General features: G+C 54.2%; 1 protein-coding gene across 1 annotated transcript in view; it reads left to right on the top strand.

The window, feature by feature from the left end:
• LOC309813221 (uncharacterized protein C6orf132) overlaps positions 1 to 25,034 on the top strand; it is a 27,004-nt gene extending 1,970 nt beyond the window's left edge. The window contains exons 2-5 of the mRNA XM_082637832.1: positions 7,939 to 8,045; positions 17,219 to 17,294; positions 19,358 to 22,613; positions 23,232 to 25,034. Coding sequence (XP_082493958.1) covers positions 7,939 to 8,045; positions 17,219 to 17,294; positions 19,358 to 22,613; positions 23,232 to 23,349 — 3,557 coding nt within the window. The 3' untranslated portion in view covers positions 23,350 to 25,034. The remainder of the gene's footprint in view (positions 1 to 7,938; positions 8,046 to 17,218; positions 17,295 to 19,357; positions 22,614 to 23,231) is intronic.

The following is a 25,034-nucleotide window of genomic DNA, read 5'->3' as shown; positions in this document are numbered from 1 at the left end:
TGGCTCACGGGCCCAGCCGCTCCGCGGCATGTGGGATCTTCCCAGACTGGGGCACGAACCCGTGTCCCCTGCATCGGCAGGCAGACTCTCAACCACTGCGCCACCAGGGAAGCCCCACTGATTTTTTTAGTAGACTTATCAAGTTGTATAACCGTCAGTGCAATTCAGTTTGGGACATTTCCATTACCCCCCAGTTTCCCTCATGAGGCACAGCCAATATTTGAACCCGGGCAGTGGGGCTCCAGAGACCACACTCTTAGCCGGCTTGCAGAGTGGACTTTGTGGAAGGTAATCAAGGGTGAATTTGACTGGAGGGGCATCTGCTTGAGAACACCTCCCCCCCCCACTCCTTCCCCAAGGGGAATGCCTTACACACTTCTGTACATTTTTGCTTTACATACTTCTCTACATTTTTGCCTGCACTGAACAGACTGCAGGTGGGGTTCAGTCCCTCCAGTAGAGAAATGCAGGCATGGTGCCCTGTCACCTCTAGCCAACTTTTGCCTCCACCAGCAGGGCTGGAGCCCGGGGAGGCACCTCCTCCCGTTCCCCAGGGCAGGGCTGAGTCTCCATCTGACTCAGCCTGGTTGCACCACATGGAGGGGTGGGAAGCAATGTGCACCCAGCAGGATGGCTCCCCAGTGTTTCTGGGGTGTTCCTCAGGGTGCCAGTGGGTGTAGCAGAGGTCTTCCTGCTGAACAGGACATGTGCTCGGAGTTGGGGAGGGGAAGGACCAGTGTTGGGGATTCTGGGTTGTGATGAAGATCCCAGACCTGTTTTGGAGTCCACCCCTGTCAATAAGTGGGGGCCTAGCCACTCCCTGGGCCAGTTTTTTTCTTCTGTTAAATGGGGCTGGTGTCCAGACTGCTTACAGAATGACTGCTTGAGGTTGGTATATGGCAGTGCTTTGAAGAGCATTAAAAGGAAAAACACTAAAACAAGGACTGGCAAATTATGGCCCATGGCCTGTTTTTGTAAATAAAGTTTTATTAGAACACAGCCAGCCATGCCCATCATTTGCATATCATCTGTGGTTGCTTTCATGCTACTAAGGGCAGAGGTGAGTCACAGCAGCAGAGACAGTATGGCTCACAAAGCCAAAAATATTTACTAGCTGGCCCTTTACAGAACAAATCTGTCAACTCCTGCATGATTTATTATTATCAGGGCATTTCCAACTCTGAGCACTTCCTGCTTCCGTTCTTGTAGCTGAGGCATGTAGAGGCCATGATAAGATCTCAAAGGGGTTGGGATTAGAGTTTCATAGGGTCCCTGAGTCTGTGACATTCTCTGAGATGCTGGTGGTATCCAGCCCTTGGAGAATAGCCGGTAGGATGGAGGGGGAAGAATCAGTATGGGAGTGTGTAAGGGAATTAAGGAGTAAGCACTTGCTTTGTGGCTACAGTCATGTAAAAATCTGTTTGCACAAGGGTAGGCTGGGTGCAGCAGGTAAAATGCAAACAGTCATATGAAGGTGGTGACAGGTAAATTTTTCTTTACAGGATTTCCCTAACATTTATCCAGTAACTATTAGAAGGCCTTCACTTAATGCCATTGCAATCCTAATTAAGCCTCCTGCGAGCCCACACAAGGGTCTTAAAAGGCTGCACAATTGCTTTTAAAGTACTTGAGAAAGCAAAGATGTGGATCTTTACAAATCTCAGGATAAGGGACTTGCTGCAGCCTGAGACAAGGCTGCCAGTCACTCAGGACTCCTCCCTTGCCTCTTGGATTAGTTGAGCCAAGCTTCTTTATCTACCACCACCCCACCCCACCAATAGGATGCCCTGATTGCTGGGGGCCCTTCCTTCTTTTCCTCCAAAATGTAAATCACCTTCCTCCCAACCACCTAGAACACTTATTTAAAATGCAGATTCCAGGGGGCCCACCTGGGGTACATGAAGTCAGAATCACTGGACTAGGACCCAGATTCTGGACTTTCACCAGCTCCTGGGTGATTCTTTTATTGGGAATATTTGAGAATCCTGGGGTTTCCTTCCCCAGATGGAGCTGGGCCATTCTCATTCCCCTGAGGACTTTTTGCAGTTCTAAATAAATGTATAGGGACTATCCCAGCTCCTTATCCAGGAGAGCCCCAGTACTCCCTAAGGTGGCTACTGGTTCTGGTATTCCTGCTCCTGGGGTCCCCTGACCTGGTGTCTCAGGCCAGGCTAACAGGTAGAAAGCCATGAACCCCAGGGACTGAGCACATATTTCTGGTCAGGGACAGGCTGGCACCAGCCTACCGAAAGGAAAGCTGACCTGTGCATGGCAGGGGTGTGAAGGAGATTTTTGTTTACTCCTGTCCCCTGGAGGTGTGCTGTGGTTTGCTTGCAGCTCAATACACACACACACACACAGACACAGACACACAGACACACAGACACACACACACACCCTCTCTACTGCCCCATTATATAAGCTCCTCTTGTTCCTGTAGTTCAGCTCAGAAAGCCAGGCCCTCCCTTGACCACTGCAGACTGGCTACAGGGTGCCCTTTCTCTTCCAGCCAATAAATTAATAACAATAATATCATCATTATTATTATCAGTTATTTATTGAAACAGGCACTATACTAAAAACTATGTTTTCTCAATTGAGGAAACACTCAGAGGCTCAGATAGGTTGAATGACTCAAAGGCATTTCAGCTCAAGGCAGCTCAAAAATTAAAGTGCATCCAGTCACCCGGGACCTTGTTAAGATCAGATTCAGATGCACTTTGAGAAGTTCCCAGGTGAAGTCCGGCAGGTCTACAGGCCATACTTTGGGTAGCGTGTCCTAGCCTAGGGCCTATCTGCTGCACTTCTGCCCCACTCCAGTCCCCAGCCCCAAGGCTCCTCCCATTGTGCCCGCCCCCCCCCCCCCGCCCCCGCACTCTGTGGCTCCAGCCCAGCCCAGTGCCATCTTTGGAGTTCCCTCTGCGCTTGGACAAAGGCCTCTCTCCTGCGCACCAGGTCAGACCTGCTGGGGCTTGCTGGGACAGACCAGCCTTTTCAGGTTCCTGTCATGTGGCCCTGTTAATTAGCAAGGAAGGGCCTCATCAGCCATTTGTGGGTTACATTCACCTGGGGCCCCCTGCTGCATCCCTGAAAGGCTGGGCTCCCCCTAGTGGCCAAGGATCAGATGACCCACTTCAGTGGAGTAGAGGTGAGGGTCTGTTTTGGGGTCTGGGTTACGCTGGTCAAGGTAGCAAACTCTCCCAAGCTAGAACACCACCGCTTTTAAGCACCTGGAATTCGATGAGATCTGTGGCCAGTGCTCCTGGGGCCATTTGGGGGCTCCTGGCAATTTGGGACCCCACACCATTACCCCAGCCTTCCTCTCACCTCTGCTAGCTTTTTTGTCTCCCTTGATTTTGGGAGGCTTCTCCCCAAATGATCCCCATTTGACGGGTGGGGAAACCCAGCCTGAGTCCTCAGGTGCTACATGGAGGAGCTGGGGTGTGACCCCAGATCTGATGCCGAGATGCATTTGTCTCCTCTAGACCTCACCAACTTTCCAGTCTCACTCTGGAAGAACAGGAGACCAAGGAAAGAGATGCTGAATCCCTGTGTGATTTCCTTGCTGTCCTGGCTGTGACCAGAGGGAATTGGATTCTAGAGTCAGGTTGCCTGGGCTTGAATCCTGGCCCCTTTTACTCACCAGCTGTGGGAACTTCGGCAGGGGACTTAACCTCTCTGAGCCTCAGTTTCCTCATCTGCCAAATGAGGATAATAAGAGTACCTCCCGCACAGGTTTTTTTTTTAAACAATTTTATGTATTTATGTATATATTTATTGGCTGCGTTAGGTCTTCGTTGCGGTGCACGGGCTTCTCATTGTGGTGGCTTGTTGCGCAGCATGGGCTCTAGAGCATGTGGGCTTCAGTAGATGTGGCACATGGGCTCAGTAGTTGTGGCTCGTGGGCTCTAGAGCGCAGGCTCAGTAGTTGTGGCTCATGGGCTTTGTTGCTCCACGGCATGTGGGATCTTCCCGGACGACGGCTCGAACCCGTGTCCCCTGCATTGGCAGACAGATTCTTAACCACTGCGCCACCAGGGAAGCCCCGCACAGGTTTGTGAAGGGGGATGTAAAGAGCACTTAAAATGGTGCCCAGCTCGTAATATGGCGTATCAGGTGTCAGACAGTTACATTTTTATCATTCATTTCCTCTCTAGTTTGGACCTGTCTAGGATCTGGGGAAAGAGCTAAATAACTGTCCCAGAGCTCAGCCTCCATGGAGATCCATGGGCAGCTTTCGGGCTGGGGGAAGAAGAGCATTTTATCAGGCTTTCAACCCTGACCTTTGTAAGTAAACGAATGCCAAAGACCCAATGAGAGGTTCCTCCTTTTGGGGAGAAGGAGAAAGGAAGGGCTGGAAGTGAGGCAGCCGCTTGTGCCCAGCCCTCAGCTCCCCTAAAGCTGGCTGTTCCCCCCTCCACTTCACACACACACACACACACACACACACACACACACACACACACACACACACACACACACACACACACGCCCTGCCCCAGACTGAGAGAACCAGGTCAGCCTGTTCGGGGAGAGGCAGCAAGCCACGCGCCATGTGTAAGGCACCCCATTATTTGTGCCTGGAGCCCAGCCCTGCAAGTTGGGGACCCCGTTTGAGCCCTGGCACCACCACCACTGCTCTGAGACCTTGGACCAGCCCCATCCGTTCTGGGCCTCAGTCTCCCCATCGGCAAAGAGGGCAGCCCCAAGGATGCAGACTCAGAGCTCTCCCTGACAAGAGGGCAAAGGGCCACCCACCTCCCAGTGGCTTCCCCACCGTGGGTAGAGTTGTCCAGCCTCCTGTCTGTCTCTGGCTTCACCTCCTCACTGTCCATTCCTTCCTCAAGAGGCCCTCCTTTAATCTCTTCAGTTGAGAAGGGGGCTGCTTCCCAGGAAGGCCCATTCTAGTGTCCCTGACACTGATCCTAGCAGCATTCATTTACTTCCACAGGAAAAGCCCCAAGGTTGGACTCTACTGTCTTTCTGTTTAGTTTTGGACCTTGACTGTGAGGCTCAGAAAGCCCCAGCCCTGACCTTGAACTCTTGGGGGACCCCGCTTATGGTAGTAGCCACACGTGCCTCACGTGCTGGTGTGCCTTGACCAACTGGGAACTGAGCCCAGGTATGAGGGGCCCAGGGAAAGTCTGTCAGGTTCTAGACACACCTCTTTTTTTTTTTTCCTTGAAATAACATACATTTATTACCTTAGAGTTCTGTAGGTCAGAAGTCTGACACTGATCTCACTGGGCTAAAATGAAAGTGTCAGCATCACTGTGTTCTTTTCTGGAGGTTCTATGGAAGAATGTTTTCTCGCCTTTTCCAGCTTCTAGAGGCTGCCTGCACTCCCTGGCTCGTGGCCCCTTCCATATTCAAAGACAGCAGTGGCCAGCCGAGTCTTTCTCACATCACACCGCTTTGACTCTGCTTCTCTCATCACATTTCCTTCCCCGACTCCCAGCCACACCTCTTAGAATGGGGGAATCAAATTGCATTTCCAAGAGGTGCCCCCTTGGGAGGGAGCCACCCAGGCCTTCCACTTCTGTCTCTACCACAGCTGCTTGCCTTCCACAGGTATTCCAGAGAACAATCGTATTCTTAGAAAGGGCTCCCCTGCTCAAAACAACCACAAACCAACTGAGACAACAGTGGCTCAGAATCAAGGCTGAGTCATGGAATCTGTGAGGTGTGTAGAGTGGGTGCATGTGGGGGTCAGATGGCCCCGGCTCAGATCTGGCTCTGCCCTAACCTGTGTGGGCCTTGGGCAAGCTGCTTCACCTCCCACCCCTCCCCAGCACTGCTTCTTGGCTACAGCCAAGCCTCCCATACCCTCCAATAGCACCCCTGCCCCTCACACCCCCATCCTCCCATCCACATCCTATAAATCGTGAGATCAGGATTCCCCACTTTGGGAGCAGTGTATACAGTATAGTGGTTCAGAGGCCAGCCCTGGAGCAGAGACCCCGGCTTCACCGCTTACTCTGAGGCTTTGGGCAACTTATTAGATCTCTCTCTGTGCCTCAGTTTTCTCATCTGTAAAATGGGGATGGTGATCATACCAATTGCAAGGGGCTGTTTTGAGAATTAGATGAATTAATAATGTATAAGATGCTTAGAAGGGTGCCTGGCCCATTACAAGTGTTCAATAAATTCTACCTAGTCTTATATTATTACTGCTATTATAGTGATCAACCTGCCAGATTGCTTGCTTCTAAAACTCCTAGGCACACAATAAGAGTAACTATTCATATTGTGGTAACTCAGCTGCAGAAAGGATGCTCCCTAGACCCCAACACTGGTGCAGAGATTAAATAAAATAATGAGAGAGAAGGTCGGCTTAGAAGCATGCCTGTGTTAGTCCCCACCCCACCCCCAGTATAACGTCTTGGTGATCAAAACAGCACTGTCTAGAGAATGTCCCAGGAAATCCTGGTGTCAACACACAGACGCTTAGAAGCCAGTGAGAATTGGGTGGGTTTTAGTGGTAGCTGTTGGGGGTGTCCAGTTATTTCTACTTTTCTTGTTTCTAACTGTGCCAAATCTGCACTCTTACAACCCCCCTCTCCCTCCCCACCCACCCTCTGGCATCTTGGTCTCCAGCCTTAGGCATGGAGCCTGGCAGCCACCACTGGGGAACCGTGTTTGCCCAGAGTGTACGGGACGGGACGGGGCAGCGCTGGGAACTAGAATTTCCGGGGACATGGGGAAAACTCATCATTTTGGCCCCTTTGAGAGGTGGAGAATCTGGAATGTGCCAGCCGACTCTCTGCCAGGTAGGGCAGCACATAAAGGACTCTGTGTCCCATTTCTGGGGTGCTCCCCGGAGCCTCCATGTCACAGTCAAGGCCCTCTATGTGGGAATCTTTAAACTCTTGCACTTTTCTCCTAAAGTCATGTGCAAGAGGCAAAGTAACCACCATTCATCCATTGTTCCAGTTAGTAGGATTCTGGTTAGTTGGAATTTTGACCTTTCTCCTCTTTCCCCTCTGGCTATAGAGGAAGAGGAAGTCCCTCGGCCCTGGTAAATGGAGAAAGCCCTCCTTGCTCATGGCCCATGTAGTAGGAGGTCCACAGTGACCCCTGCCTCTCAGAGGTGACAGTGTGTGAAATCTCATCAATGTGTGTTAAGAATCATGAGGGAGATTGGTTGAGAAAATGTTCTACAATAGTTCCCACTACTGTAGAAACAGCCCAGAGCACAGGTCCAGCAACTAGAGGAAGAGAAAGGTCCTGTATTGTCTTCCTACAGAGGATGGGACCACATTTGCTGGCACTGTCATTGTTCCCGTTGTACAGATGGGAAAACTGAGGCCCAGAGAGGTTAAGCCACATGGCGAGTCAGTGGCAGAGCTGGGATTTGTACTAAGTCAGGTGGACCCTACCATCCTATTTCTGCTCTGTCCTCAAGGGCGCATCAGATGGAGCCATGCCCCCAACCATTGATGGTTTGGGAGCTAAAGAAATCTTGGGTTAGAGGAGTCCAGAAGGTGGATGCTGGGCCACTGGGCGGCCTAATCTGCTCTGCTTGTTCCAGATTAGAAATTCAAACACTCAAGCGAAAAGCCAGCTTGTTTTCCTCCCTCTCTCAGAGATAAGCTTTAGCTGGGGCCTTGCTCAAGTTCTCAGGGCCCCAGAAGGAGGGGCTTGTGGGAGTGAAGGCTCAGGACCTGTATGGGGTGGATGAGGAGAGAGAGGACTGCTGGTGGCTGAAAGCCTCAGGAGACCCCAAGAAACCGCCCCTGGAGTCCCTCCCAATCCTGCTTCACTTGGTCCCAAAAGCACACGCCCCACCCGTAGGATCTTGTTATATAAGAGGTGCTGGGCTGGGTCCAGCAGGGGCCACTGCGGGGCCTGATTAAACTCAGTTTTCCTGATTAAACTCCATTGGCCCCTGTGCCTTTGATCTCCAGCTCATGGTCTCCCCTCACTTGTCTCCTCTAGATGGGATCTATTATGGAGACAACCGATTTGACACAGTGAGTGAGTCAGGAACTGCCACGCTGAAAGCTCGGCCAAGAGTCCGGCCCCTGCTGACCTTTCTTCCACTGGTGAGTACTGTTCTGCCCTGAGGTCTGTGGGTCTGCTCTGGATGGGCCACCTTGGCTGTCATAGAGGAGGGAGCCCCACCTGCCCTGGCCCGAGTGGTCATCAGCCTCACTCTCTGTCCATTCCCTTCCTTCCTGATGCCAACCCAGGGTGGCTACTGGGAGGAGGCATGGCTCATGGCAGGAAGGATGGGATTAGGGGTGTCAGCTCCTCCAAGTCGAAACCTAAGGAGAGGTTATGGGGAAGTTGCATGCAGAGGCAATGCAGCAGTGGGTACCTCCAGCTCAGCAGGATTCATATTCCACAATCACCAATGGCTGACTGCTCTGTGCTAGGCCCTGCATTGGATGCTGGGATTCAGAGATGATTGAGCCAGCATTGCTCAAGGAACTCCCTGCCCAGTGCAGGGGATGAATCAGTAAGCAGACTATTAGAACATAGGCAAGAGCAGGAGTAGCCAATCCAGCTACAGGGTGGTGATCAAGGAAAGCTTCCTGGAAGAGGTGGCACCTGAACTGTCTCGCAGGTCAAATAGCAGTGACCCTTGGGAGAAGGGCATTTGGGACCGATTTGTTTGTGGATCTGAAATTGCCAGAAACCAAAAACTCCCTTCTGGAGTCTGTGGTTGGGCTTTTGTTCTCTAAAGGGAAAGACACTCAAAACAACTGCTCTGTGACTGGGTTTTCAGGGACAGCCTAGACCAGCGCCATCCAGTAGAAGTATAATGTGAGCCTCATGTGTAATTTTATAATTTCTAGTAGCTACATGAAAAAGAAATAGGTAAAATTAGTCCAAAGATGATCATTTCAACATTTAATCAATGTAGAAAATACTACTGAGACAGTTTACATTCTTTCTTTCATACTAAGTCTTCAAAATCTGGTGTGCCACACTTAGAACACACATCTGACTTCTGACTAGCAACATTTCAAGGGCTCAATAGCCACTTGTGGCCAGTGGCTACCGTATGCGACAGCCCAGATTTAGAGCCTAAACTGTCAGCCTCATAAACTCCAGGTTCCAGGTTGTGAGACCTGGGTCCCGGTTGAGACAATACAGTCACTGGGGTCACAGCATCCCATACCTCGACTGACAAGGCACCTAATCCTGGTCTGAGTTCTCAGGGGCCTGTTAGACCTCATGGCACCCCATGCCTCAGTCTGGGGCACCCACAAGTTCTGTCCAGCACTGCCTAGCACAACCATCTCCCTTGCACCACCACCGATTTTTTCTGGGTTGTCCAAGCTCACCAACCAGACCCCGAGATTCTTTGTGAGAGGGACTGAGTCTTACAGTCTCCTTGCCGCGACCCCAAGGCCTGTATGTGGAGGGCTGAGCACACAGACCTCTGGGAATACAACTTTAAGTAATTTATTTTCTGCTTACAAAAGCAATTCACGGACATCACAGACGAATAGAGAGAGTACACCACCATCAACAAAAAGGTATAAAGCAAATGAGTCCACCCCTAACTTTGTTTCCAGAGATGCATAAAACTGTTACAGGGTTATCGCACCCATACATGCAGATGAAATAATTTTGAGATTTTCTGTTGCTGGAGGTGAATTCGATTCTCTCCCTTCACCTACTCCCAGCACACATACTCAGAATTACAGTGGTGGGTGCCCAGAGCTGACACACCAGTACCTGTTCTGGTTGTTAAAGTATTTAAATAAATGGCTGTTTCCTCTTGAGTGGCTCTTGCTGTCCTGGCTCCTCCCTGAGTTCTGCACCAACAAGTAAAGGGTTAATGCAGCACAGCTGAGTTTCTTCTGATGGGCCGGCATCCTGTATCCCTGCTCCCACCCACCCACCCACCCACTTTGGGCCCCTTCAGTGATCAGTGCAGGTCCCTGCCTTTCTGCTCTCCTCCTTTCTGGCTTGGGTCCTCTGGTTTGGATCTGGTCTGGGCCAAGCCGAGCATGACTGGGGGGCGCTGCACAGGGTTAGGGACTGCTGGCTGGTACTGGCTTGGGAGCAGTCCTTCCGGGCAAGCCTCAGACCCAGTCCCAGGAGATGGGGCTTCTCGCCACCAAACTCACGGCCCCTCACTGATGAGGGTGAGGGAATGAATGCACTGTGAACCCACAACTGAAAGGGGCCTCGTCGGGTCCACACCAGCCACACTTTACACTGGCAGGAACTGAACCCAGAAAGGGAAGGTCATTCCATGCCGTCGGTGCCGGCTGGGTGGCTTGTGTGGTCCTAGCCAGTGGCAGGGCCATGAGATAGTGGCTGACACATGGGGGACACTTTCTGTGCGTCAGGCACCATCCCAAGTGCCTCGCATATGTTAACAGAGTCATTGGAGCCACCCTCTTGGGAAGATGCTGCTGTGAATCCCCATTTTACCGGTAGAGAAACTGAAGCACAGGACAGGGCACTAACTTGCTTAAGGACAGGCAGCTCATAAGTGGCAGAGCTGGGATTTGTAGCCAGGCTCCAGGGTCCGAGTTCTATTCAGGCCATCCTATCTTCCCCTCCACCCACGGCCTAGAAGCTTTTTTTCTTCCCTCCCTGCACCAGCCCGCAGCACCGCCTGCATCTCCCGTGTCTGCCTCTCTGAGCCCCTGCCTGGCAGCCAGGGCTTTCTGGGCACCAGGGCTTTTGCCTCTGTAGGGTCATAGATCCCTTTGAGAGCATGATGAGGCTATGAGCCATGTACATGTAATTTTGCTTACAATTCCAGCAGAGGGATCTCAGGCCCCTGGAAGCCCACCTATGATGCATCTTAAGAGTAGGAACCCTGGGCATGGTGGCCCGTATCCCGGGGACATGTTTTACTCCTGACTCAGGTCGTAAGATACAAAGCAGCCCCAATATCCTTCATCACTGGCTCCTGGGTTGAGGGGAGTCTGACTCCTCTCCCTTAGGCTCTGGGCTGGGTCCTTTGCTTTCTTCTAGCAGGGGCAGGAGGCCGGGAGAATGAGAGGCAGGAGAACAGAACTGTGGGTTCACACACAGACACACATGCACACACCCTGGCCCCCAGCCCCACCGAGTTGGGGCAGGGGTGCGGAGCTGGGTCGAGGCCAAGCCCTGCCTGACACTGTCCTAACCAGCTGGGCCTTGCCCCTCCCTCTCCTCCCTTCCCATACTCAGGGGGCACCTCCCAGGCCAGGCCACCCTGGGGCAGGGGAGGCTCAAGGCGGCGATGCCCATGACAGGCCTATGCTCTTCCTTGAGCGCCGTCCGGGCCGGACTGTCTTCTGGGAGCACTGTCGCTGTCAGTACCTCTCAGGAGCCCGCAGAGGGACTGGTGCGAGAGGGGAGGGCAAGATGAGGCGGAGAAGGGCCACAGCAGGTGCTTCTGGCCCCTTCCTGGAGCTTCCTTGCCCTGTTTGAGGTAAAAGTGCAGAGAACGAAGAAATACTTTTCCAGGCAGCCAGCAGCCAAAGGCCAATTATGAAGAGGACCTTGGGATCCCTCAGTGACTGGGATGGGATCTGGATTGATCCTCAGGTAGCTGGCACCAGTGCCTGCTCTGCCACTGGGCTGCAGGGTGGCTGAGGGCCAGGCCTTCCTCTCCCAGGGCCTCTGGCTCCTCACCCACCAGCGGGGGTTATACTGGATGGTCCACTAGGGTCTCCTCAGCTGTGACCTTCTGTGTTAAAATAACTTGCTAATGGAGGGGCAGGAGGTGGGGTCAGCTCTCTGGAGCCCCCCAGAGACTCCAGGCCCTCTGAAAAGGACATGCTTCAGTCACCAGGGCCACCCCACTTCCTGCTCTGCAAGGTCCGAGGAACTGGATTAGAATCACAAACTTCAGAGCTGGGGTAGGGGCGGACCTTAGTGCTCATCAGGATGAGAAAACTGACGCCCAGGGAGGGGACGGTCCTGCCCAGGCCACACAGCTCAGTGGAGGTGGAGATAGGACCCAAGCCCAGGTCTCCTCCTCTCAATCCAGTCCTGTCTACACCATGTGGGCCTGGGCTGAGTCATGGAAGGATCCTTTCTCCCCACTTTCTTCTACCTCCAAGGGGGAGCCCAGCCCAGAGCTCAAGCCAGAGCCTGTCCCTAGCTTTTGAGAGCTGAGCTGGTGGAACAACTGGTGGAAGGAAGGTCGTACTTTTCTCTGGGGCTGCCTCTTGCCCTACCCTAGTCTGAACCCAGCCATCTCCAGGGCGATGCATATGAGGAATTAAAAATTAAATGCCAATGTGGCAAATATGGGGAAACTGGCTGGACAGGTCCCCTGAGCTGCCCCAGGCGGTGAGAGCTCCCTGGGTCACCCCACCCTCTGAGTCAGGCAGGCCTGGCGGTGCCTGGGGAGGTGTCAGCCTGGGTTCCGGGCAGGAAGCCTGACTGTTCTGGACCCTGCCCTCTGTGAAACGCAAAGATGCAGCCCGAGTCAGCTGGATTTCTCCTTCCCACTTTTCCACTCCATCCCCCACCGTGGGAGCTCATCTCTGAACTCAAGGCCCAGGCTCCCTTTGGGGTTGGGGTTTGAGCTCCTTAGGGTGAGCTGGGAAGGGCAGTCCTTATTGGCTTTCGAGTGATTTGCGTGGCTGACGTTAGCTGGGAGGGCTGTCGGGGGCAGCTCCATGCATTCCTGGGGGGTGGGTGTCAGAAGCTTGCAGCCAGTGTACGGATGGAGCACCCTCTCCCCACCGTAGCCACCCGCGCCTCTGCCCACCTGGCTCCTCCTCCATGGTGGAGGTCTCAGCCTGAACCTCCAAAGCTCCACCCACACCCTTATCCACACATGGCCACCCCTTGGGCTCAGGGATGTGCACCTCCAGCTTGGGCTGCCCTCAGAAGGACTGACTGGGAAAGAAGCTCTAGAAATGGGCTCAGGGCCACTTAAATGGGGGATTCTAGGGACCTTGGTGCCTGGAGCAGGGTCAAGAACAGGGTGTTGTGGGCTCTTAGGGCATGTCCCTTTGATCCCATGGACTCCTTGCCCTAAAGGGAACCAGAGCAGGGCCCTCTGTAGCTCAGAGTCCAGGGCAGGACCCTGAAACGAGGGTCTAAGAGCAATTCTGGGATGGCAGGCTGGTCCAGAGGAAGACGGCCTTGTTGGTGGAATTCTCTGTTCCCCAGGAAGGGGGTATGAGCTGTGGCAGAGGGTGGAGGGCAGGGCGGGGAAGTAATGGGGCTCTTTTTTTTAATGCTCACTGGTTCCCAGCTTCAGAGAAGCTGCTGTGTGGGGAACACACTCCGTACCCTCACGCTGCCCCACAAAGCCAGGAAACAACTAACCGGCTGGGCTTTACCCAGCTGGGGACGTTGGGTGCCTGGACGGGTTTCCTGTGGCTCTCACTCTGGGGGCCTGTCCCCCTGCTCCCCCAGCCTACAGCAGTGTCCCCAGCCGTGCCTGGCTCTGACTCTGACTCAGGGTCATCTCCCTCACCCCCTGCAGCTCCACACCTCACCCTGAGGTGCCCCAGCCAGGCTACTGGAGGAATCTGGTGAGGAAGTTTGCATTCCACAATGTGTCACTAAGGCACCGAGCTGGCCTGTGTCCAAGGTCAACCGTGTGTGGCCCATTGGCCAAGCCCCTGGTGACCCACCCTTGGGGGTTGCCTGGGTTCTGAGGAATCCCAGGCATGAGGATGTGTGTGTCCCAGGCCCAGGGAGGCCAAGGGGGCAGGGCTGGGCCCATCGGTGGGGTAAGGCTGTCCCCTGAGCCCTTGGTGGTGCAGCAGGGGGCTAGCAGTGGGCTCTGACCCCCTGTAACATTAAAGGGGAGACAACCTCATCCTGAATAGTGAATGCTTTCCTCCCTTCCTCCTTCCTTCTTTCCTTCCTCCTTCTCTTCAACTCTGAAATGTCTGTGGTTGAAAGGGTAGTAGGAGATTCCCGGCTACCTGACCCTGACTACGGGGAAGCACCCATGTATCTCTTCAGGTCCAGCCGGGCAGACACATCCCGGGAGCTGTGCCCAGGCAGAGTGTCCATGGACTCAGGCCACTGCTCACCTACTGAGCCTTGTTAGGGCCTGAGGGCCAGGAGCCCAGGGAAATGCCCTTCCTTGAGTGCTTCTCTGCAGGATGTCTTTAGGTGTGGGGTGTCACAACAAACCTAAGGGGGGTGGGATCAACCCCATCTTACAGATGAGAAAACTGAGCCTCAAAAGGTGAGAGAGGGGCACACTTCCTGAGCACTGGTCCGATTCTGTCTTTGAGATGATGGAGTTAAATTAAGATTGCCAATCTGGGGACTTCCCTGGATGTCCAGTGGTTAAAACTCTACATTTCCAGTGCAGGGGGCACAGGTTTGATCCCCAGTGCGGGAACTAAGATCCCACATGCCGCGCGGTCTGGTCAAAAAAAAAAAAAAAAATTGCCAATCTGGTCTGCCTGCCTATAAAATCCATGCTCTTTCTTCTTGATTACAAGAATTAAAAAAAAAAAAAACAACTATGTACTGTGTGCTTTTTTAAATTATGAAGGAAACAGAAATTCATTGTTAAGAACTGAAAATAGAGACAAGTATAAGGAAGAAAATATATATAAATAGTCTTGGAATGGCACTTCCGCCCCCAGCCTCCCTGGAGCTAATCATTGCTGGGTGACTTTTCAATATATGAGGCTGTGAGGGATTTTAAAGGGCTGCTTGACTGAGCTGGGGAGCTGGCTTGCACCCCTCTGTGAGGTGTGTGAGGTGACCAGTGATCTTAGCTTCTGGGTGTTGTCCAGGTGTGGGGACGCAGAAGGCCTGAGGCCCAGTTCCATGGGGAATGCCCCATCTGGCAGGGCCAGGGCTGGGCTCTACCCCAGGCACTGAGCAAGGGCTGCTCTGTGGCAACAGTGCCGGGAGTGGCTGTGGCTTCAGTAGTTATGGTGTGCGGGCTCAGTAGTTGTGGCCTGCGGGCTCTAGAGCTCAGGCTCAGTAGTTGTGGCACACGGGCTTAGTTGCTCTGTGGCATGTGGGATCTTCCCGGACCAGGGCCCGAACCTGTGTCCCCTGCATTGGCAGGCGGATTCTTAACCACTGCGACACCAGGGAAGTCCCCAGAATTCTTTAAGAATAAGAAGATGGGTTGTTTGTTGCCCTCAAATGGCCAGAGAGTAATTCTGAGATTGCCCTTGGTAACCCAGGGTCTTGTGGATATTTCTGAAACACCTACCTTGAATCCCCCTTCTTATATATTAAACCATTAAGTCTAGAGAGTTGGCACCATCAGCCCATCAGCGAATAACAACTTGGCTTACTATGTGTCCTGCTTTGGGGGATTCGTGTAAAACATGTCCCTGGGCTCCAAGGAGCAACCACATCTTATTGGAGGAACTGGGGGAATATCTAGAGAACAAACAGAAGTCCTCCCTATGGGGCTTGGCTGTGGGTTGCTCTGAACAGGCAGGTCATTGTGGGCTGGTGCAGACAAGGGATGGCTTCTTAGGAATAACAACAAGAGCTAACATTTATTGGGCTTTCACTACATGCCAGGAGCTAAGTGCTTTTTGTGTATTGCATCACTTAATCCTCACAGCTTCCCTAGAATAGGTAAATTCTATTTTCATCACAATTTCATAGTCAGGGAAACTGAGAGTTTACGTCACTGGCACAGTCATACAGCTAGTAGCTGGCAGGGCTGGAATTCAAATCCAGGCAGTCTGGCTCCACAGCTTCCCCTTCCCTGCTACCATCTTTTTAGAGGGGCTCAGCGAATCCTTGCAGGATGAGAGACTTAGACTTTAGGGAAGCAAAATACCCAGGGGTGGGAGCTCCTCAGACCTGGGTTTGACAGCGCTGGTCATGTGACTATAGACAACTTACCAAACATTTCTGAGCCTCCGCGGTCTCTGACAAATGGGGATAGCTTCTTCACAGAGTGGCGTGATGGTGATCATATGTTTAGAGCTCAGAGTAATGGGTGGTATTGTTAGAAATGGAGGGTGGGAAGAGGAGCACAGCCTGACCAACACCCAGCATCAGGGATGAACATGAACCAGATGTGTGGGTTGGAAGGATCCTGGAGAGGGAGTTGGTCCAGCTAGAATGCAGGATGGCTGTAACAGGTGAGTGGAAATAAACATTGGCTGGAAAGGATGAGGCCAGGGTGTTGAGGACCTTGAAAGTGACCATAAAATGCTCCACAGCTCCTCCAAAGGACAGGTGTGTGGACGTTGTTGACATATGGAAATGTGTGTTTGGGGGAAAAAAAAGAATCTAAAATAGTATGTACAAACCGACAGCTGTGTAAACGCATTATGGTCTGCCAAGCTTAGAGATCAGAAGGGCATCTGCAGTGCTGTCCATACTCCAGTTCACCACTTTTTACTTAGGTACTTTTCTGTAAATACCTAATGAAAACTAAGCGTGAACAGGAGGCCAGGCTGAGGGGTTTGGCTTTTTATCTTGGGGCCACCCCTGGGGAGTCATGCAGAATTTTTTTGTTTGTTCTGTTCTAACTGAGATACAATTTATATACAGTTGATTCTCATTATTTGCGGATTCTGTATCTGCAAATTCGCCTACTTGCTAAAATTTGTTTGTAACCCCCCAAATCAGTACTCAAGGTGCTTTGGACCTATGCAGAGTAGTGAAAAATTTGAGTCACCTGATGCACACGGGCCCTGCTGAGGTCAAACAAGACACTTTGCTTTCTTGTTTCAGCCCTCATGCTGTAAATAAGCATCCTTTTCTATTTAGTGCCATATTTTTTCATATTTCTTTGCTTTTTTTGTTGATTTTGCTATTTAAAATGGTCCCCAAGCATAGGGCTGATGTGCCGTCTGACATCCCTACATGCGAGGAGGCTAGGTGAGGTGCCTTTTACAGAGAAAATACGTGCGTTAGGTAAGCTCCGAAGGTGTGAGCTATGGTGCTGTTGGCCATGAGTTCAGTGTCAGTGAGTCAACAATAGATATTAAATAAGGTCTCTTTAAACAGAAACACGCATAAAACAAAGTTATGTATTGATCAGCTGATGAAGGTGCCTTGACCAACATTTACAGGAACCTAACCCTGTATTTCCCTCGGGCATTTTGATCCAGTTTTTGCTAATTGAGTGTTCGCAGCAACTTTACACACCCTAACTACCGCGAATAACAAGACTTGACTATATCATAAAATTCACCCTTTTAAATGAGCCCTTTTATATTTTAGTATACTCACAAGGTTGTGCAACCATCACTGTGGATTTTCCAGCAGTAAAATGGCCTCACGGAGCAGCGATTTAAGAACCATCTGTCTTCCCCTGTCCGCTAACTGTTCTGCTCTCTTTCAGGATGCCCAGGAGAACCATGGACTGGCTGTGCCCACCCCCTCTGTCCCAGACAACTTTGCAGACAAACAAATGACAGGTAAGAGGACCCTAAGCTTGGGGCTTGTCCATCTTTCTTTTTTTCCTCCTTAAGCCCAAGCATCTGGTCCCCCCTCCCCAGCTGGTGAGAAAGCTGGAGTCCCCAGGCCTCTTGGCTGCTGGCTGTTGTGGGTGGGAGATGAGGAGAGCCACGGTTGGCTAAGGCCCAGTGGGGGAAGGATGGTGAGGGCCGAGGCCAGAGCAGGAACAAGTTCAGCGTGACTGGTAGAGAGAACCCCGGAGTCAGGCAGACCTGGCTTCGAGTCCCAGCTCCCCTGCATACTAGCTTCGCTCCCTGGGGCAAATCATTTAACCCCTTGCACCTCCGTATCTTCCAATGAGCCACGGGCAAGACAATTCCAGTTCTGGAAGAGTAAACTAAGTACTGGATGGGATGCAAGTCACTTCTTGTCATACCCTGCTCAAAACCCGCCAGTGACTTCCCTTGTCACCCAGTGGAAGGGTTCTTGCCAGGACCGCCAGAATCTGGCCTACGTGGTCTCATCTCTTGCTGGCTTTCCCGTCTCATGCTGCTCCGCCATCCCGGTGTCCTTGCTGCTCCTTCAATATCCAGGCACATTTCCACCCTCAGGTCTTTGCGCTGCAGTTCCCACTGCCCTGACAGCTCTCGCCTCCCTCTTTCCCTCTTTGCTCCAGTGTCACCTTCTCAGCCAGGTCTTCCCTGACCACCCTATTCACATTGCACCCCTCCCACCCCTCCTGGGTTTCCCCCATATTACTCATCACCTAATGTGGTAGTAATTTACTAATATATTATGTTTATTGCCTGTCTCATTGTCCCATTAAAACACAAGCTCCACGAGAGCCAGTATTTTGACTATTTTTTGGTTTGTCTTTTACTGCTGTGTCCTAGCTCCTGACACTTGTGTGCTCAATGGGTGTTGGTTTTCCCCCTCCCTACTCTCGGTCTGGCTTCTGTTTTGAAGTCAGACAGCTGGGAGGAGCCCTTCAGAGCTGCACATTCCCAGGTTTGTTTCTCTCTGCCCTAGAAATTGAGAGGAGGAGAGGTGAAGGACAGGTGCCCCTCAGAGAGAAGTAATCAGGGCATCCTGGTGGCCTGCAGACAATAGGGAGGGGGCAGGGACTGGGGCCAAGAAGAGAGGGATGTGAGCCGCTGGGGCCAGGGGGGCTCAGCATCTCTGGTGCCTCGGTCGTCCAGGTCACCTCGTTTCCAGAGACCCCCATCCATCCTGCAGTCCAGAATCTGTTCCAGAAGTTCTCTATGAGGTGGAAAGCTGGGTTCTTGGTAGATTCAGGATCTTTAGAAAGCAGGAGGTGCTCATGCAAATTTCTCCCTCCCAAACTTTCACCCAGACTTCCTTCCTTACTGAGGTCTCCAGGCCCCTGCCCCCATCCATGACTTCCTATCTCTGCCACCTTCTCTGTCTTATGGCTGAATGAAAAGGTAAGCACAGGTGGTAGTCGTCAAAGCAATTACCGTTCGTTAAGCACCTACTATGGGCCTAGCACCTGATAAGCTCTTGCCCTGCATTTACATGAATTCTCTTGCTTAATCCTCACAACAGCTTTATGAGGTAAGTGCTGACATCGTTCCCATTTTTCAGATGATGAAACTGAGGCTCAGCAAGGTTAATGAGTGTGTCTCAGGTTACACATTTAGTAAGTGGAAGAGCCGGGATTTGAACCCTGGCCTTTCTGGCTTTGTACCAGCCAAGGCACCTGTAAGAAACACTTGGTGCACTTGAAGGGCCTAACCGAAGAGAGTTTAGTAAAGGGATTATATACAGGATTGTGAGTGGAGCAGAGAAGGGTGAGCCTCGGGAGCCTATGGAGATTTAGCACAGGCTCCAGAGGCTGTGCCAGGGACAGGCAGGGGCCCGTCCCTAGAAAGAAGAGGGTCACTCCCAGGAGAGCTCAGGAGACTCGAGACATGGCTGCTCCTCACATGGTGTTCAAAAGGAAAGGCACGACACCGGCCAGCTACTCTCTCAGGAGCCCACCCCGCCCTGCCCTGGGCACTCAGAGATGGGCAAGCCCGGCTGCCTTCTCGCCCTTCTCATCTCTGCCTCTCCCTCCTTCCAGGCACCAGCAAGCTCGTCAATGGCAACCTCCGATTATACAGCTCTGTGGGGGACCTAAGGCCCGGGCACTATGGCCAGGACTTGCTCATCCCTCCGCCACCGCCGGGCCCAGCCCCGGCACCACCCCCAGACACTCCACAGCCTCAAGAGGAGCCCTCACCACCACCTCCACCTTCCACAGCTCCCCCGCCTCCCCCGCTGCTGCAGGAACCCCTGTCCCCGCCCAGCATGGCTCCACCTCTGCCCCCAGTAATGGGGGCCCTATCCACCACACCCCGCCTTTCCTCCCCGTCCACACCCACCCCTCCGGACTTCATTCCCCCTGCGCCTCCCCTACCCCTTTTGCCAACCCCGGCTCCCCCAGCTCCAGTGTCTCCTCATACACCGGGGACTGACCCCTTACCCGCTGCGGGTGTCACCAAGTGGAAATCAGAGGTAGCGCTGAGTGACAGGCAGCCAGAAGCCCCCAGAGGCAGCCCCCCCAGGAGCCCTGCTGAGCCCAAGGGGAGCCTCCTGGGACCGGAGACCCACCTCACCTTCCCCAGCTCGCTCAAGGTGCCTCCCCCAGCCCCAGTCAGGACTTCATCCATCTCCACTCAGGAAGCACAAGAGGCTCTTCCTGAGGAAGGAGAGGCCACCAAGAAGGCCCCCAGTCGACTCCCACTGCCTCCCAGCTTCCACATCCGCCCCGCGTCCCAGGTCTACCCCGACAGGGCCACTGAGCCAGACCATCCCGAGGAGCCCAGGGCTACGGCACCAGCCAGTCCGAGGCCGGGCCAGTTCCAGGCCTGGACAAGTGAACAAGCCGAGACTCCACCTCCAGCCCCTCCCCTGCCCACTCCTCCACCCCCACTCCCTCCCCCAGCACCCCCTCTGCCCCCAGCTTCCCCTCCTTTGCCATCTGCTGAGAAAGCAGCCCCTCCACCGGCTGGGGTTATGAAAAGACCCAAGTCCAGCTCTGCTGCTCCCAAACCCAAACTTGACCCCACCAGCCCGGAGGACACAGCCTCTTCAGAGTCCGTGGACTGGTGGGATCCCAGCCAGATGGCAAAGCTGCGGAATGAGCTGTCAGCCTATCTCTGTGGCTCAAGGAGAGAGGACCGGTTTGCCAGTCATAGACCAGGCCCAACTGCAGCCTCTCAGGGAAAGGAGAGCCAGAAGGGCCCCAGCCTGCCAGAGAAGGAGGCGCCCCCAAGCCTGCCAGAGAAGGAGGTGCCCCGAAGCCTGCCAGAGAAGGAGGCGCCTCCAAGTGTTCCTGAGGAGAGTCTTTGTAGCCAGCCAGAGAGGAAGGCTGCCACCAGCCTGACCCTCCCTCCTGTGGACTACATCCCCCAAGACTCACCAACTCCTAGCATCTGGCAGATCCGGAATAAGTTGGAGGCCCAGCTTTCCTCATCAGCAGAGAAGGAAGCCAAGCCCAGCAGAGGGTCTCTGCCTCCCAAACCTCAGCTAGAAGGGGTAAGAATCTTTGAAAACAGGGCTGATAACGGCAAATTCTCCAAGCCCGTGGCCAAGAATCTGCCACGTCTATCCACCACCCCTCTGCCAACCACACCACTCCAGTCCAAGGCCACGCCTGGACCAGCCATACCACCCAGGGCCACACCTGAGCCAGCCACACCTGGACCAGCCATACCACCCAAGGCCACACCTGAGCCAGCCACACCTGGACCAGCCACACCACCCAGGGCCACACCTGAGCCAGCCACACCTGGACCAGCCACACCACCCAAGGCCACACCTGAGCCAGCCACACCTGGACCAGCCACACCACCCAAGGCCACACCTGAGCCAGCCACACCTGGACCAGCCACACCACCCAAGGCCACACCTGAGCCAGCCACACCACTCAAGGCCACACCTCTGCCTACCACATCATCCCAACTGATAGCAGAGAAGAACCTAGTCCCAGCTGGGCAGTGGGAGAAGCCAGAACATCAAGAACTTGCAGTGCCCTCCAAGCCAGAGGCAGAAGGGCGCTCCTCAGAGACCAGTAAACCTACACAGGGAGCCCTCTCATCTCCAGCCCTCCCCCCAAAGATATCCCCTGGCCGAGAAGAGGTGCCATTTCTCTATAAGCCCCATCGCAGCCAGAACAGCCCCAGCAGAGATGTGGCCGTGGTGATGCCCACCCTGTCCAGAGGAGAGGCTGTAGGGTCATGGGAGCCTGTGGAGGTGAAGGAGCCCCAAAGGCTGCCAGCCAAACCCCCCGCCTCAGCCCAGCCTGCTGAGGAACTCCTCAGGCATCCAGTGACAGGGGAGGTGGTGGAGCAGGGCTCCCCGATGGCTCTTCTCCTTGCAGCCAGGCAGAGGGCACAGAAGGGGAGGTCCAGAGGGGCTGCCCTGGGCCAGTCCTCCCTGCCAGGGAGTCTCTGTGGCCACAGCCAGCCCGCGGCAGCCTCTGACAGCATCTTCTACAACGACGGCCATCCCAGCTCCTTCACAGTAGTCCCCAAGGTACCCAAGGAGACTGAGAAGGACCCCCAGCTAACCTCACCAGGACAGCCCAAGGTACCCAGTCAGTGGAAGCCCCAGCCCCGCAGAGACTCAGAGGGCACGGAGCCCAGCCGGGGGTACAGCTGGACAAAGACGGGGCCCTCCGTGGCCTGGGAAAGACCAGCGCCCTCCAGCCTCCCCCAGGGCCGCCTGCTGCCCAAGTCCTCCTCTTCCCCTCCTCCTTCCCACAAGAGGGAGGATGAGTTCAACTTTGAGATCATCCCACCGCCTCCAGAATTCAGCAATTACCCCGAGCCCCCGCCCCGCTCCCTGCAGTATCTGGGGCGCCGGGGCTCCCCTCCCCGGAACAACTTCTCAGACTTGGGGCAGCTCGCGGACGCGGGCCCCGCTCGCGGCTCCTCGCGCTTTTCCGCCAGTGCGGGCCCCGCCGGGGCCGCCAGGGGCCTGGGCCGTTTCTCGGGCGTGGGCCGTTCGCTTATCAAGAAGCGCCTGTACGTCTTCGGGGAGACCCCCCGCAGCCCCAGGCTGCCCCAGGGCGGCACCGGCCGCAGCCCGACCTCCCCTTGCTGCTTCGGGCCGCCGCCCAGAGGGCCCTTCGCAGCGCCCGGAGGCCCGGAGGTGCGGCGCGTCAGCTCGACGGGCCGCGCGCCCCCCGCCGGCCTGCACGCGCGGAATATGCCCCTGGAGGGCGCCCCCCGCGGAGAGGCCAAGTACAAAGCGCCCGGCGGCGGCGGTGGCGGTGGCGGTGGCGGCAACTGTTGCAGCTACGGCGACTGCGGCTGCGCCCCGGCTACCCGCAGGTGAGTTGGGGGCCAGGGTGATGGCGGGAGCCTGGGCTGGGAAGCCAGGGGAGAGGGAGGCTCTCCCGTGGACCACGGGGAAGCTGGCCAGGCCACGGCCATCAGTCTGGGACATTTGGTTTTCTCCCCTCTGGCTCTCAGGGCAGAGAGAAGGGGGAGGGAGGCACACTTCACCTGGAAAGGGCGCCTTTGGCGCTTTCTTGATCTGCTTCCTTATCTCCTTTGTTTTCTCTTTCCCCCTCCTCCTGCTTTCCCCACCAGCTCCCTCTTCTCTCTCCTCTCTCCCACTCCCTGGAGCCTCAGCGTGGGGTGGGGGGAGACCTGAGTGGTCCTTAGGTGCTGGGATTTCCCATCACAGAGATGCGTCCAGAGCCAGCCTAGGAGGGACGGGTTCTGAGCAGAAGGGTATGAGGCATGTACTCTGGCATCAGGGCCTAGACAGGAGGGAAGCCCTGTGTCTGGTGAGTCAGTACTGGGGTCCCACTCTGGGGATAAGCCCTGAGCTTGTGGGGCAGCTCCATCGCACTGAGCCACATCCTTCCTCTTGTGCCCTGGGGGAGATGGAAGCGGTGTTGGTTAACCAGATATTAACCTCATCTCTCTCCTGCTCCCCACCAGGTCTCCCCACAGCAACCCCCACTATGGAAGCTCCATCAACACATTCACCGTGAGGCCCGGGACCCACCATCCCATCTCCTATGCCTACTCGGGGGCCCATCGGAAGTCCCCATCCTGAGCCCAGGGTTTTCTCAGTTCCTCTCCAAGGGGTCGGATCCAGGCACTTGTTTTTGTGGGGGGTGGGAGGGACGCAGCAGGTGTTAAGTAGCCTCACTCAGACACACAGGAGTCTGTTTCCCAAAGACAGATGGGGACGAGTGAAGCAGTGACCCCAGGAAGAGTAAGATTGAACTTCTGTTTCCCAAAGCACTGGTGTGGCTGTGGACTGTCTGCAGATGGGGGTGGGAGGGGGAAGGAGGGAGGAGAGGAGGGACCTTTAAGGAGCTGGAGCCTGAGTTTTCACTGTCTGGTACTACTTGCTTTAGCAAGGCTTATTGAAAGCAGTTTTCCAAGCAGGCCTACTGAGCAGGTTCTAAAAGCAAGGGCTGGAGCACTCGCTCAGATTGGGAGCCCATCGGGATGGCTGTTATTGCGGGTCAGGCCCTCATGAGGGGCTGAGGCCCAGCCCTGACTGGATTGGGGGTGCAGGGTGCTACAGGTTGACCTCCTCAGCCTCCACCAGTCCACCAGTTGCCACTCCCAGAGGCGACACCTGGGGTTCCTAGCATAGAAGCCACATTGAGGTGTGAGCAGGAATATGCATACACAACATGTAGAGAAGGTAGTGGAACAAAGTGCTTTGCATTGACCAAGGATGGGGATAGGGGTACTGATGGTTCATTTCTCCCTGGCCCTGAGCTACAGGAAGGCCTAGAGAGAGAAGACGTGGCAGGTTTGGGATGAAAGACAGAGGATTAAGGCTTGCTTTTCTATTCAGACCCAGGCAGCCACTATCTGGGGGATCGGGCCCAAGGAGCCAGAAAGCCTGGGGCTTGACACCAAAGGCCTTACATGGCCAGGTTCTGTATGGGATTTGGAGGGGCATCATTCCCAATCACCCCTCCCAACCCCAATACTACAGGTCTCCAATATTACTGAGGCCTTAGAATGTGTAACCAAGGTGCCAGAAGGCCTTGTAGAGTAGAAGGTGACAGAGATGGAAATAGAGGTCTGAGAGGAGTTTGCTGCAAGTATGGAACGAGTTTTGGAAAGTCAAGAGTGGCAGGACTGGGCCAGTTCAGAGCAGGGGAGCCCTATCAGTAGGGTGACCATTTGTACTTTGCTGGGAAGTCTGGGTTTATGCCTGTTTTCCAGTGAGTGAGAACCCCTTCCACTTTCAAAAAAGTCCTGGTTTAGATAATATATGGTCACCAACATATCAGGAAACAATATTCTTTGGTCAATCTTCTTCTGTCTTCAGGTCTTGGTGGGCCGAATTCCTGGGGCCAGGCCAAGGAAGGCTACCTGGGTAAGGAGGAAGGGCAGGGGGTGCCCACCTCAGAGGAGCAGGCTGGTAGGGGCAGCCAGGAAGCAGTTCCCTTTGGGGGCACGATGATGGACCTCTATGATTTGTGCTAACCAGCCAAGGTACTGGGGTGTGGGGATAGCGGATGACCACTTCAGGGAAAGAGAGTACAGGGGTGGGTGGGCACCCTGATGGGCCAGGATCTGGTTACCTGTGTCAAAGAAGCGAACCCCACCCCAGTGCCAGCACTGGCTCTATATATATGTATGTATTTTCCCTGTACAATGTTTTATAAAAGAGTTCACTAATTTATCTGCTGTGTTAAGGCTTGAGGGATGGGGTGTGGATTCCCAACTGTATCTTGCTCTGGGGTGGGCAGGGAAGGACTGATTCGCACT

Source organism: Mesoplodon mirus (genome assembly GCF_964341445.2).
Source record: "Mesoplodon mirus genome assembly, chromosome: 12".
NCBI lineage: Eukaryota > Metazoa > Chordata > Mammalia > Artiodactyla > Ziphiidae > Mesoplodon > Mesoplodon mirus.
This window is presented reverse-complemented; position numbering and strand designations above follow the sequence as displayed.